At 57.9% G+C, this 14,503-nt stretch overlaps 1 protein-coding gene across 3 annotated transcripts in view; it reads left to right on the top strand.

Moving 5' to 3' along the window:
- Positions 1–5,045: 5,045 nt before the first annotated feature.
- The window catches only part of SEMA3F (semaphorin 3F), a 28,261-nt gene continuing 18,803 nt past the window's right edge, over positions 5,046–14,503 (top strand). For 2 of the 3 annotated variants that reach the window (XM_074344862.1, XM_074344861.1), the window contains exons 1-2: positions 5,049–5,577; positions 9,568–9,725. In XM_074344862.1, the coding sequence (XP_074200963.1) occupies positions 9,614–9,725 (112 nt within the window). In that variant the 5' untranslated portion in view covers positions 5,049–5,577; positions 9,568–9,613. Of the gene's footprint in view, positions 5,578–9,567; positions 9,726–14,503 lie in introns of all 3 variants that reach the window. The other variant, XM_074344863.1, reaches the window with a different exon arrangement.

The raw sequence follows: 14,503 nt of genomic DNA, 5'->3' as shown, positions 1-14,503 counted from the left end.
ACATGAGCTGGCTTCCATTTTAACAGGGTCCCTCTGGATCCTGGCTGGCTAGATTGCAGGAGGCAAGAACAGAAGCTGGGAGCCTGGTAAAAAGGCCCCTGTACTTGTCAGGTGAGAGACGAGGTTGGCCATGGAGGGGGTGGCTACAGAGGCAATGGCTGCAGAGCTGGTGGCCAGGGAGAAGGCGAGAAGTGGTCGCCTGATATTTTGCATATTTAGAAGGCAAAGTTGAAAATATTTACTGATGGTTTGGAGGTGAGAGAGAGTCCAGGCTGATTCAAAGGCATTTTGGCTTGAGCAGCTGGAAGGATGGGGTTGTCCTAACTGAGCTGAGCAAAGCCAAGGAGTGGCTGGTGGGTACTCCCAAGTGGGCTCCAGATCCAAGGTCTTGTCCACACAGACCCAGGCTCCATATCCCCTACATCTACCCAGTGGCTGGGGCTGCCCAACCATTACTGACCCAGGGCCCAGGCACCCAGAAAAAAGGCCTGTGCCATGGGGCAGAGGAAATGACGAATTCTGATTCCAGTTCTTAATAATGCGGCCTCTCTGGTGCAGATAAGGATTAAACTCTAGGCCCAAGACCTGGGCTCCCCAGCAAGGGCTGGGCAGGCCCAAGTGGGCAAGGGATGGCTGTCTGGCCTTTGTCTAAACAGGATATGCTCAGGCTAGCCGACGGTCAGGGGTCACTTGGCAGCCAGCCAAGCTTGGGCCCACCCGACCCCCACCTCCCTCAATATGTGCACCCGCGTACACATGAATTCAAACATAGGATGAGGGGGTGTGGGGCAACACAGGAGGATCTCAGAGCCCTGTGTCTTCCTCTCTTGTTCACTCTGAACTCACATGAGAAGCGAAGTGGTTGCTGACGGGTCTATGTGGGGCCCACCCAGGAGAACACAGAGGCAGAGAGGCCTGAGTCTCTTAGTGTCAGGATGCTGAACTTGCAGAGGCCCAAGGAAGCTCCAGACCCAGCCATTAGGACTGGCTTCCTGGAAGGTAACAGCCAGAGGCCTGTAGAATCTAGAAGGAAATGGGAAAGGCATTCCAGGCACAAGGGAACAGCCTATGCAAAAACCGAGAGGTGAGAGAGAGGGCAGAGCTCCTGGAAGAGGCGTGAGATGCCTGCGGGGCTCCCCTATGAAAAGGGAGGCTGAGGCAGCCTCAACAAGGGAGGCCAGTCCCTTGTGCAGAAAGGGACAGTGTGTGTGGGGTGGCCAAAGGCTCAGGGCTAGAGGAAACACAGGGTTTACACTGGCGCTGAAGTCGGGAAAAGCATTCCTGGTAGAGGGGACAACTGCTGAACAGGCCTAGAGGCAGCTTTGGGGAGCAGCCAGGGAAGTGGGTTGTTCCAGCTTTTGATCGGCTCCGAGCCAGCCCCTTGGGTAGGCTGGGCAGGAGGAGGCTGAGCCCTGAGCCGAACCCCATCCTGAGCCTGGGCTGTGGGTGACTCCTCACTGCCTGCCCCCTCCCAGTGCTGCTGAGCACCGCCCTGTACCCCCTCCTGGGCCCCCTTTCCAACACTCCCCCTCTCTAGGATCCAGTTCCGGGCTGGTGGGGGCTGGGCCAGAGAGCAGGCAGCGCCTGGGGCAGAGGAGATGAGAAAACCAGAAAGTGGGGAAACCTGAGCCAGCAACGCTGGGGCTGGGCGGGCCAAGGCTTGCTCAGCCTGCTAGGCCCGGGAAACAGGTTCCCCGGAGACTGGGCCTGAGGAGGGAGTGCTGGTTTATTTGCCACCTTCATTGAGGGGGCACGGCCAGTCTCTGAGGCCCAGGCCTTCCATGTCTGGCCTTCCAGGTACAGAGGCTGGGAGGGCAAGTTATCTCTTAAGTTTACCCAGTATAACAGGTTGCCCTCTCCCCACCCGGGGTGGAGGTAGAGGCAGAAAGAGGCAAATAGTGTAGACAGAGAGAGGATGGACAAGTAACAGGAGGCCCATGTTTGCACATCAGTCCCCCACAGCAGAGCCTAGAGGAGCCAGAAGGAAAAGAAACAGGCCTGAGCACTCCCAGAAACAAAGGCCAGGCCAGGTTGAAGGGCTGGGGGAAAAGACCTTCAGAACCCTCCTGCTTCCTGCCAGGACCATCACCTGGGGGGATGGATTGGGATGAAGGGGGGCCAACTCCTTCCCAGTGGTAACCCCCACCATTGGACTCTGTGGCATCTCAGAAGCTGTGGGAGGCTGAGCCATGAGCCCAAGTCTCCAGAGTCAGGATGTCATCCCAAGGGCTTTTCCTCATCTGGGAAGGGAGAGGGAGCTGCTCCAGGATGGGGACCCCAGAGGCTGTGTCAGTGGGGGAAGTAGGTCTGGCTTAATCATCTCTGAACCCCCTATCGCCTTATGTGTCCAGACTGGTAGGGCTGTCCAGGGTGGGCCATGGGGTAGCTGGAAAGAAGGATGCCTGGGGTCTGAGTGTCCGCAGAGGAGGGAGAAAGGCTGGTGGGGCAGGGGGAAGATCACCCAAGCCTGGCCTGGCTGTTTCCCTTCAGGCAATCCCACAGGACATCCTAGCTGGTTCTCAGGTGGAGCTAGAGCAGCTGAGTGGCTCTTGGAGGGGAAGACAGAAGGACTCCCGGTGGTAGGGAGAGTGTAGAGTTGGGGCAGCCAGTCCAGAGGAACTGGGTAGTAGGTAGAGAGTTGGCTCCTGGCCTCTTGGCTCTTGGCTCCTGTTCCCTCTTGGATCTGATGCTGCAGGGATTTGCCCTTTTATTCATTCAATAAAGATTTATTAAACTCCATAAGCACCACATGGGGCTCCAGCACTCATTGCCAGCCTCCTAGTGCTGGTGTGGGTTACAGGCCCTTGGCTCCATGAGGGCCCCATGGCCTGCCCCTTCCCTGCTGGAGCCTTCCCTTAGCTCCTGAAAATTCCACTTTCTTCCCACACCACAGCCAGGCCTGACCCCACTTCTCCCAGTCTCTTTTTTATCTGTACAATTGGGACAGCAGGATTGCTTCTCAGTGGGATGGTGAAGTGCAGGGGTGGGGAGGAGAGGGAGGGGGAAGTGACTATAAACACTGTTGGGCATCCAGGGCTGGTTTCAAGGGGTCTTTGGACTTCAGAAATTGAAGGCAAAATCATTGGAGGCGCTACAATATTCTTCCCAATAATAACATACTATACATAAAATAACATACATAGTGATACAAAATACTCAGCCCAGCACATCACAGGGCAAGGGTGCAGAGTGGATTCACTGCTGCAATAATTGTTTCAATTTATATTGATTATTCAGCCTTCTCACATCGATTAGGAGAATTGGCATCATTCCACTATGTGTAGCCAAGTTCATCCCTAGCTCTTTTCCCTCTCCCTGTCCCCTTTCTCCCGCACCCTTGCCACCAAAGGCCTCTCTGTGCTGGGCCTATTCTGTGCGTCTGAGAAGAGCTCTATGAACAAATCAAATTGAGTCTCTTTCCTTCCCAACCCAGTACCCTGGAATCATCTTTGGCAAGTCCTAACAGTTCTGCTTTAGTGACCATGATGATCATGCTGGTGGTGGTGACAGGGGTGGCCAGGCTATGAGGAGACCAGGGAGGCTGGGAATGATGGTGGTGGAAGTGATGGCTTTAGAAACCACAGTGATGATGACATAGGCTGCACTGGTGATGGTGCAGTGGTGGTGACCTCAGGGGTGACCTGGTACAGAGGATAGGGGATATGAGGGAATGACTGTCACAGCGTTTTAAATGAAGCATGACAGAGAGGAGATGGGCAGGCACTGTCACTGCAGCAACCGTAACTCCAGGCTGCTGTTTCCTCACTTCAAATGGCCAGCCTCTGCTTGGAGCATGTGGGCCAGCACTCCAAGTCTGAGTCAGGAGACCTTCAGCAGGAATCCTAACATCCCACCCCCGCCTACATTTGCAGTCAATCAGTCAGTGGGTCAGAGGGAGAAATGCCTGTCTTCAGGAGTGTCTTGTTAACCAGGAAGAGAAGGGGGAGAAGAGGGAGAGGAGGAGTGAAAGGAGGAAGAAAGAAGAAAAGAAGTGGGGACAAAGAGGAGGAAGAGAAGAGGAAGAAGAAAGGAGAGAAGGAAGAAGAGAAGAAAAAATAGGAGAAGAAGGAGGGGGAACAGGAGGGGAGGGCAGAGAAGGATGGGGAAGAGAGGGAGGAAAAGGAGGAGAAGGGAGAGGAGGAGGAAGCCCAGGGAATAGGAGAAAAGGGAGGAGGGAAAGGACAAAGAGAGCCCATGCCCACTGGGACCTCGGCAAAGTGCACGGGACAGAGTTGAGACTGTGGTCCTGGCTGGTGAGGCCATGGCCTTGAGGGCTGAGGGCTGATTGGGCTGAGTTCTGGGGATCAAAGTAGGTGCACGACTCGGTTGCTGGGCCCTCAGGTCATCAGGAGGCCATTTGAAAGCAAACATTCATTTTAGGAGAGGAGGCCCAGAGTATTCGGCTTCTCTGGGGATGGAATTGTAAAAGGTGGGTCCGTGGGGCTACTGGCTTAAAATAGGGCTGGCTGCTGAGGGGATCGCAGGGAGCCCTAGTGCGGCTGAACGGAGCTGTGAGGCTGACCTGGCCTGGGCTGGAGGCGGCGGGCAGCAGGTCCAGCGGTGCCAGCCGTCCCAGGGGCTGCACCGCCACCTGCTGAGCAGCAGGCGCAGTCCTGGGTCCTGAGCTGCGGGGCTCAAGCGGGGCCCGACGCGGCCAGCAGCGAGCGGGAAGGAGGGACATGGCAGGGGGATGCGCAGGTGAGCGCAGGCTCGTTGCTCCGCGGCGCGCCTGTCCTTCCCGCCAGGGAGTTGAGTGCCCGGGTAAACACCAGGCGCGCTGTGCGCGTATCCACCGAGAGACAAAGCCCGGGCGGGGCGGGGGCGCCGCCCGCGAAGCCGGGGCGGGGGCGCGGGGAGTGCAGATTAGCTCCCCCGGGCGCAGGCTGCCCCACCGCCTGGCAGCCCCCGAGCCCAGCCAGCGGACAGGTGGAGCGGGGGCGGGACGGCGGCCGGGCGGGTCCCGCCCCGGGGGTGGGGCCGGGCGGGGCGGGCGGGGCGGGGCCGCGCTATGCAAATGTCGCCCACGGGCGGCCAATTGCCGGCGCTCCCCGCGCGGCTCCGAGCGCCGGGTCCCGCCGGCGGCCGCGAGACCAGAGCCAGCAAGCGAGCGAGCGAACGCCCGCCGTCCGGCGAACCCCGAGCGCAGCCCAGCGCAGCCGCCCGGCCCCATTCCAGAGACCAGGGCGAGCACAGCGCCACTGGGCCGAGCCGAGCGCAGCGCCCCGAAGCCCAGCACGCGCCGTCGCCCGCGCCCCTCGCCGGGGAATGCGCCCTCGGCGCGCCGGCCAGGGGGCGCCCGCAGCCCACCCCGGGGGAGGCGGCCCCGAGCGCCCCTGAGCCTTCCCATGGCCCAGGATGGGGCCCAGGGACTCGGCTGCTGACGCACCCGAAGCCCAAGGAACCCGTTAAGCCGGGGCCGCGGCGCCGACCCCGGCTCAGACACAGCGGCGAGAGGGCGCGGGCAGGGCCATGGCCCCGGGGGGCCGCTAGAGCGAACTGGCCCAACCGGGAGCCGCTCTGCTGCCGCCGCAGCCGCCGCCGCCGCTCGGGAGCCCAGGCCCCGCCGCCGTGGAAGAGGTGAGTGCGGCGGGAACCGGGAGGGAGCGGGAAGGCGGCCGGACCACCCCGCCGTCCCTCTGGGACCCGCGGCGCTGCAACTCTGAGGAAGTGTCTGGGGCGCGGGGCTTGGAGAGCCAGGGGGCCTCCCGCGGACCAGTGTGGGCGCTGTACCTGTCTGGGCTGCCCGGACCCTCAACATTGAGGCGATGTAGGGATGAGTGAATGATGTGGCCTGCGGGGTCACCAGTGTGCAAAGCAACTTTTTTGCGAAACGTTCTGGGTCAGTGGGTGCTCCCGTATACCTCCACCGCCTTGTTCCTGGAGCAGGAGGCCTGATGCCCCTTCTGGCTCAGCTCTCCCACTAACGCCTCAGGCAGCTCTCCCTAGTAGGTATTCCTTCCCTGCCTCAGTGAGTGGATCTGGGATCGTCCAGTAGAAGGGAAGCGGTATATTGGCAGCCCTCACGTGGAGGGTCTCCAGGATCAGCAGGGCCAGAGGATAGCCAGCCCCAAGGCTTTTCTCCCAGCTCTGTGCCAGCCCCTGACCCCTGGCTGCTAGTTTGGGTTTGCTTTTCCCGCAGAGAGTCTTGCTTGGATTGGGGGCCCTGCTGTATGTGGGGTGTAGGTGAGCTGGGAGAGCCTACACTCAAGCCCCCCATCTGAGCAGACTGGGGCCCCAGTGGTGAAGTGGGCAGGGGACACTAGGAGCTTGTTGGGCTTGCCTAGAGCAGGTGAGACCAGAGAGTGTCAAGGTGGCCAAGGAATGAAGCAGGGCTGGCAGGAGGGGTCAGCTGGAGCTAGAGCTGGAGGCCTGTCTGGATAAATAACTTCTAATTCTTGAGATAACTGTGTTGTGAACATCAGCTCATGAACACCCGGGGTAGAGGGACTGAACTGGAGTCACTGGTGTATCCACCCTGGAGCTGGGTCAGATTGGGGATTCCTGTCTTCCTGAATTCATCCAGATTGTCTCCCAGAAGCCCTTGTCCTAGTTGCAGGGATAGGAAACTGCACCCAGAGGTTGGGAGGCTCATCCCAGCCCAGGTGGTTGGATGGAGCTGGGACCTTCCCCCAAGCTGCAGAGGGAGTGTGCCTAGACCCTTGGGGTAGGGTGTCCTGGAAGGTAAGGGCACTGGGCACGCCTACCTCTGCTGCTATCCCTCAGTTCTGAAGAAGCGAGGCCCAGAAGTGCGGGGGTTGGGGAGAGAAGGCCAGGAGCCCAGCCTCAGCCCCCTGCTGCTCTAGGCACATCTTAGGGGGAAGATGGAGCCAAGCCTAGGTGACCTTGACTGGAAAACCCTGACCATGAAAGGGTTTCAATCCCAGCTATACTGGGGTGTCTCTGCTTCTTAGTCCATGGGGTGTTGGGGGAGGGGGAAGCCAAGGAGCCAGGAAGGAGCTCTGGCCTGATGAGGGGAGTATCAGTGGAGCTAGGTGGGGGTGGGTGCTGTTAATAATTTCTTCACCGTGTTCCCCCGCAGCCCCTGCTCCTGCCTCCCTTCCATCCAGACAGTTCTCAGCTCAGAGGCACCAACCTTCTCTGAGGCAGGCTGTCCACTCCTGGCCTCCCCTCCAAGCCTGGGAAGTCTGGATCAGGCTGGACAATTCGACCTCCTAGCCCCCTGCCCCGCCCCCAGGTGCTTCCAGACCCCCTTGTCTGGCGGCCCCTTCCCTGCACCCCTTGCCAGCCCCAGCTCCTCGGTTCTTTGTTCGAACGTCTCTCCTCCGTCCCTCCCTCTCTCCTCCCTCTCTCCTCCTCCCTCCCGCCTGCCTCCCTCCCTTGCTCCCTCCCACCAGCCTTCTTTCCTTCCTTCTCCGCTCTCCTCCTGGTGGGCTCCCAGGTGGCGGTGGCTGTTCCCTCTCTGTCCACCCACCTGGGCTGGGCCACACTGGGGGCTTCTCTGGGGCTGAGGTTGAGTGGAATGCATCTAGGGGCTGGCAGAGGGGAAGCAACTGTGGAAATGTCCTTCCCTTTCCTCTTTCTGTCCTTCTCTTTCTCTTCTTTCTTCCCTCTCCAACTCTCCTTCCATCACCCACGCTGCCGCTGCCGAAGAGGGGACCTGGACTTGGGCCTGAGGCCCCAACAGATTTGAACATCCCCCATTCACCCCTTTAAAGGGCCAAAGCATTGTGGGAGGTCCCTGTAGCGGCCCAGTGAAGCAAGACCCTCCACCTTCCTGGACACCTTGGGGGACTCCACACTGTCTGTGGTGATCCTGACCTTGTCACCATGAAAATGGATGTAGGAGAAATGAGGTCACAGGGTAGGGGGGGAGGTTAGTCACCCTGAATCCCTTGTGATACAGGATCGAAGCTCTCCAAGGGACCCAGGCTGCATCTTGTCCTCCCCAAGCCAGGACAGTGTCTCCCAGCTTCCTTGAGCCCCACCCAACTAGCAGGTCAAGTTCTTGAGCAACTACATGCTTGTGAGAACATGTGCAGGCATGTAAATGTGGATGTGTGTGTATCCACAACTGTTAGTGGGGGCCTCCCAGGTGTACCCCAAGGGTAATGGTAGCTGCACAGCCCTTTCTCCCATCTGCCCCCCTCATCAGCGCTTGCCATTCGGTCAGCTGCAGCTTTGGGCCCCAGCAGACTCGGGGAGGGGGTGTTTCTGATTCCCCTCTTCCTCAGCCCGCCTCCCCAGGAGGGAGCATCTGTGATGGGGGATCTTGAAGGAACATGAGAGGTGTGTCAGGCACTCAGGAGAGGGTGTTCCACAGAGGGCACCACCTGGGGAATGGGCGAGGAGGCTTTAAGCTGCACTTCCTGTCTGACGAACTATCAATGCTTTGCCTGGCAGGAGAGGCAAGGGATCCAGGGAGGTGGGTCTAAGGAGGGCATCAGGGTCTGTCCAGTAGGGCCTGATGGTCAGATGTGAAGCCTGGGCCTTGCCTCAGTGTATGTTAGCCACTGCAGGGAATTAACAGGCCATAATACCTCTTACCCCCACCCCACCCCACCCCAAGCTCCTAGAAATGAGCCTGGGGTCCTGCCTCCCATGGGAGAAAGAAATAATCAGACAGATCTGGGGGAGGGGCTCACATTGTCATTCTTAGTGCCCCCATCCCCAGTGCATCTGGGTGGGGGGGTTGGGAAGTTGGCACTGGTTTTTGCCGGGAGGGAGCAATATGTTCTGACAACTGGTGCTGGGCTGCGTTTACCCAACAGCCAGCCTGCCTGGGGAGACAATATTTGAAAAACATTGTCTGGAGACTTGGGCCTGCTGGGGGTATGGGAGCTCTGCAGGGGACACTGAGGCTAGCTCAGACCCTGCCCCAGGCCTGCTGGCCATCCTAGCTTCCCTTCTTTGCTCTCTATAGGCAGAACTGGAAATTTTCATGGCAGGAAGTCCTTCTGTATGTCTGACCTGGATACCTCCTGCTGTGATTTCAGTAAAATATTTCAGCTGTTCTTTGCCTCTCTTTTTCTGGCTACTGTCTCTCTTCTACTCTAGGCTGTCTGCATGTGTCTCACTCATCCTCCACTCTTTCATGCCCCAACCCCAATAATCAGGGTCAGATTTCCCTATACTGGGGGGAGAGGTTTGGCTTGAGCTGGCAGGACTGGACCCATCTCTTCCCCTGTTCCTTGAGGTGGGAAAAGGAAGGAACAGCCCATGTTGATTCAGGGAGGATGCAAGGGAGAGAGCCTGTTGGGAGCTGGAGAGGGTTGTAAGATAGTCTGCTTGACCTGTGAATGGAATTCAGGGTGCTGTGGTGGGGGGAGGGTTTGAGTCTCCAGTGGCTTCTGATAGCCCTGGTGACCCCAGGCTGCACCTAGTTGCTTGGTCTTCAGGCCTATTGGCAGGGACAAGAAAGTATATGAAGTTTGCATACTGGGGCATTCATGGCCCCAGGCTGAAGATGTGAGCAAGGAGACGTCCATCACCCTATATGTTCAGATAGGGAAACTGAGCTACCTTGGGCAGAATTACACAAGGGAAATGTTGGTAGGGCTGGACACCCCCATCTGCCTCACACATTCCAATCTTGGTTCCCCCTCCCAGGTGTCTAGACGGCCGCCTGCTTCCTGGGCCCTAGGCCCCTCCCACAATGCCTGTCGCTGGTCTCCTCCTCTGGGCTTCCCTACTGACTGGGGCCTGGCCAGCCACCCCAACCCAGGACCACCTCCTGGCCATGCCCCGGGTCCGGCTTTCCTTCAAAGGTAAGAGGCTGCCTTGTTGTCCCCTAGTGTCCTCCTCTGTCCAGAGCACTTGGCCCTGTTGCACAGGAGAGAGAGGAGAGGTCAAAGCAAAACCATGACAAATTGTACGCCACATGGGTCACCCTTGGTATGTGTGGAGGGGACAGGGAGGTGATGACTTGCTGGGAAAGGCTGGAGACTGGACTACATAGACATTTAGAGAAGGGTTCTGAGTCTGGGTCCCTAGAGTCAGAATGTGAAGTCTCTGGGCGAGGGTCCGAAGACCATCTCCCTCTGTGTGAGATGTCACACCTTTCAAATTTGTGTTTGCAGAAGCCCTTCCTTGCTGCTGGTTTTGCCCTGGGCAGTCCCTTGGATGGAGGGTTAGACAGTTGTGCAGACACTGAGGCCTCAGGAACCTGGAGGAGCAGGACCTGCTCTTGATTCCTGGGTGCTTGAGGAACCTTCCTTTGGGTCTCCAGTGGGAGGGGTTCCCAGGAATTGGGGAGGGAGCTGCTGGCTGTGACTGGAGGGTAGGCCACGTGGTGAGTTCGAGGAGTGCACGTGGTGTTGTGACAGGCCTGAAATCCTCAGTGAGCACTTTGCCTGAAGTCACTGGAAGGTTTTAATGATGAGTTGAGGTCTGCAGAATGAGAGGCTGGTCCCCCAGCTCCATCACCTTTGCAGCTAACCCACTAGGCAGGTGAACATGCATGGCACATGTACCCAGGCGTACAGATGGCTCACTCACCAGTCTCTTCCTCAAAGATGTGCATGATCCAAAGAGTCTACCCTCTGCCTGGGATAAGGGGCAGAGGCCATGCTGGGGCCTGGGGAACCTGGGGTCGCTGCTGACTTCTCAGCCTTGGCCCTCCTCTGGCCCAGGGTCACTTTGTCCAGCTGCCTACCCTGGGTGGGGCTGACAGCCCTGACTGGCTAGATTTCTGGGCACACTTACTAGGGTTGAAAGAGTGGGCTGACCTTTCCTTCCTCGCACTTGGCTGAGGCCCAGCTGCCACCTCACTGTGTTCCCATGTCTCCCAGTAGAGCCCCTGTCCTGGCTTCATCCCACCCCTGCAACTTGATGGTGGAGGGGAGTGAATTTCTGAGGATGTACCTGAAAGGAGTCCTGCACAGGGCCTGAGAAATGGGCAGAATTGATCGGTTTGCGTTGTAGGAAAACAACCCCTCTCCTAGGCCTGGGAAGGTGAGATATTTATTCTGCTGATACATCTACCCTTCCCTGGTGGAATGCCTCAGAGCAGATTAATAAATACTGAAAGGGACCTGATCCCCCTCTCACCCCTTTCCCAGCCCAGGGTGCTGGCAGGGGGAGTAGGGCATCCCCTCCCTACACAGAAGGGAGAGGTGGCTTGGTCTCCACACCCCTGGGACTCTGGAGCTCAAACATCCACTCTGGGTATTATTTTTGTCATCACCCTGGAGACCCATGAGAAGAAGCAGGAGGAATGAGACATAGGGAGGTCCTCTGTACACTCATTTTAAACCTTCTTGGACCTGCCAGGGGCAATGGGGCAAAGGCTTTTGTTCCTGTTTTCCAGAGGGAGAAACTGAGGCTCAGGCAAGGGCAGGGCCAAGGTCAGGCACGAGGCAGAGGCGAGGCCAGAAATAGAACCCTGGAGTCCTGGCCTTGCTGACGCCTGACGCCCACATCGGTCAGGTCGATTCCCTCTCAATTAGCTCTGAAGCCGACACCCGCAGTGACTAAAAGCCCAGCTCGCTGGCAGCCAGCCTGTGGTGCTGACTGTTGTGGCTGCCTGGGGTGGGGCTGTAGGCTGCTTGGGGCCACCCCATCCCTGGGCCTCTGTGCCTTGGCAAACGCAGGTTTCCCTGCCCTGAATGACCATTCCTGTTTCCTACTTGATCTCCTGTCCTAATTTTCTGCTGAGATGTCACTTAGTTTAGCAGATACTCAAGCATCTACTGTGTGCCAGGCCCTGTGCTGAGTACTGGGGACTCTGCAGTGAACAAGATGCAGGAATGCTCACAGTCAAACTGGCTGAAAAGACAGTGGACACCCAGTTGGTCCATGCCACCTGGGATTTACTGTACCCCAGGCTCCATGCACCCCCCGGGCTGGATGTTCAGCCAGATCATGCGTACGTCGTGGCTCTCAGGGAGGAGTAGGGCCCCAGAGAGTGTTGGTGGCATTGAGAATGGAGACCAACACCTACAGAACCTGAGTCCTGGCCTGGCTGTGGCCAGGGCTGTGGGGAGCTTCTCCCGGGTATATATGAGGGGCACAGAGAGGGCACTCTTAAGAGCAAGGGTGGTCACTCCTACTCCATGCCTCAGTTTCTCCATCTGTGCCTTAGATGAATATAGCCACTGGCATACCTCAGGGACTCAGCCTAGGCATATCCCCTCCCCTGGCTGGGTCCCTCCACAGCTGGGAGGTGCTAGTTCCAGCCTGGTCAGGCCAGACCCTCCAAGCCGGAGGTGCTGGTATGAGGGGCCATGCTGCTCAGGGAAGATAAGGGAACAAAGGCAGGAACTGGGCCAGGCTTGGGCTTGCTGCCTGCCTATCCTCCTGGGCACCCCAGCCAGACCTAAAGCCAAGAGGGTGTAAGGAAGGGGCCTAGGGTTCAGTCAGGGTTGGGGGCTCCTATGGCCCATCTCCTGAGCTTCCATCAGCAGCATAGCCAAGGTCAGGCAGACATGAGTGGTCAAGTGGGGAAGATTTCCAGGAGCAGGAGAGGTAGTTTTTGAGAGCTCGTGGATGCTTAGGACTAGAGAGCCTGGCCAGCAGGACCCTCTGTCTTCCTACCATCTTTGCCTGTGCCTGGAGTCCCCTTAACCTCAGAATCACTGGCCAAGTCTGGGAGAAAAAAAACTCCCTTCCCTCTTCCTGAGACGGTTCAAGCCCTGGGGTACCACCTCCTGATGCAGCAGGGAGGTGTGACGGCCCTGCCAGTTCCTTTGTTCAGCTTGGGGAATGTTTACTTTTTCCCAGGAAGCCACCCCCACAATACATTGCTGCTGCCTGGGCTGGCTTTGGCCAGGACTTGGGGCCAAGAGGTGTTTGGTGCGGGAAAGGGGTTTTGTGTTGACATGAGGTGGCTGGGCTATGGGGAAACTGAGGCAGGAGTAGGGAGATGGAGTGGAAGGTCACCTCACCTGGGGAGGTCAGGAAAGATGAAAATAATAGAAGTAACAGTAGGTACCCACGATGATAACCAAGTGGTAGTCCCTCCAAGGCCTGGTAGGTGGGAGGAGTGCCCCCTGGGTTTCCTGTGAGGAAAAGGACCCAGAGGCTTCCTGGGTCACTCAGGCTCGACCTGATGTCTCAGTATGTCTCAGGACTGAGAGTAGAGGGCAGGTTGGGGGATGCAGGCACAGCCTTCTCCCATGGGCTAGGGCTAGGGTTCCAGGACCCTGCAGTGCCACCTTTAGCCTGCCCAGCCTCATTTTCCAAGGAGAGGGCTGGGTTAGAACTGGCAGGCGTCTTGTGCCCTCTGCCACTGAAGATTAGCCTTTGGGTTTGCTTATGTCCTATAAATCCAGCCCTCCATCACCCCAGCCCCACCACTGATCAGAGACCCCTAGGAAGCTCTCTCTTTTCGGAGAAGGAAAACCAAGGTCCAGGAGAGAAGAGGGCTCCTATGTCCAGAGTAGCCCTGGGGGTCAACCTTCTCAGACTCAGGGCACATCTGGCTTGCTCTGTGGGAACAATGTTCTGCAGGTGGAGAGTTAAGAGGTGGGTGTTGATCACTCCCCACCAACCCGCCTCAGCCCAGCCTTTGAGCCTCTGGGGCTAATGGCCCAGCACAGTGCCACCTCCTACATCATTTGCATGTGGCATCAGAGACCCAGAGTCACCAGGTCTCCTTATTAGGAAATGAGGAGATTGGAGGTTAGGAGGGGTCACAGTCCGTTTACTTCACTGAAGGGGGAGTGAGTACTTGGTGAATATGGATTGAAATGTAAGTGTCATTAACAAACCTCAACTTAGCAGGCTTGACTGCACTGTGGGAGTGGGGCTGGGGAGCTTGGGGACCCGCCCTTGCCCTCCAGGGGCTCCCTGGCCAGCCACACAGGCTTGGAACTTCAGAGGCCAGAGAGGGCACCAGGGAGCTGGGTAGGGGTCAGGTGGCTTTGACAGCTACAGTGGACTTAGAGCTAGCCAACTGGGGAAGGGTGGGTATTCCAGGATGAGCCTGAAGAGGGAGGAAGGAAGATGCAAAGTATGAACTTGAGTCCAGATCCCTGTGTTTGGGATCTCAGTTCTCCTGGAAATGAGAGCTGCCTCACTTCTGAAAGGGGACTTGGAAGTGACCACTTCGAGAATTGGGAGGTCCTCAGGGCTGGCTGGCTGCCCCTCAGCTGGCCAGGGATCAGCTCTTCGAGAGAGCAGGGCAGGTCCTTATGCTTGCCGAGAACCTGGGTCAGCCAGATCAGGGCCAGAGGCCTTCTGCTGTGGTCCTTCCAGGTCCAGCCAAGCTTCAGATGGGACCGCCACTGACTGGGCCTCCGCAGCACAGGCCTTGTCTCGGGTTCCCTGGCATGATGCCCACCCCTCCCTCCCTGGCTCCAGCTTCCTTTGGCACTGAGTGAGGAGCTGGTGCATGCTCAAGGAGTAAATCATGTTCCTTGGCAGCCCCCGCTGCTTCGTAATCGTAAAGAATTTAAAGAGAAACCGCCAAGATAAAAATCTCATCCTGGCCCATAAAGGCATCTTTCACCCTGTGGCTTGCAAGGCAACGGCCTCAGAGTGGGCTCTTGGCTGTCTGCACCTGTGTATGTGCACCTCCAACCCTGTGACCCCTCCAGAGGTGGTA

The sequence above is a fragment of the Camelus bactrianus genome, chromosome 17 (genome assembly GCF_048773025.1).
Source record: "Camelus bactrianus isolate YW-2024 breed Bactrian camel chromosome 17, ASM4877302v1, whole genome shotgun sequence".
Taxonomy (NCBI): Eukaryota; Metazoa; Chordata; class Mammalia; order Artiodactyla; family Camelidae; genus Camelus; species Camelus bactrianus.
This window is presented reverse-complemented; position numbering and strand designations above follow the sequence as displayed.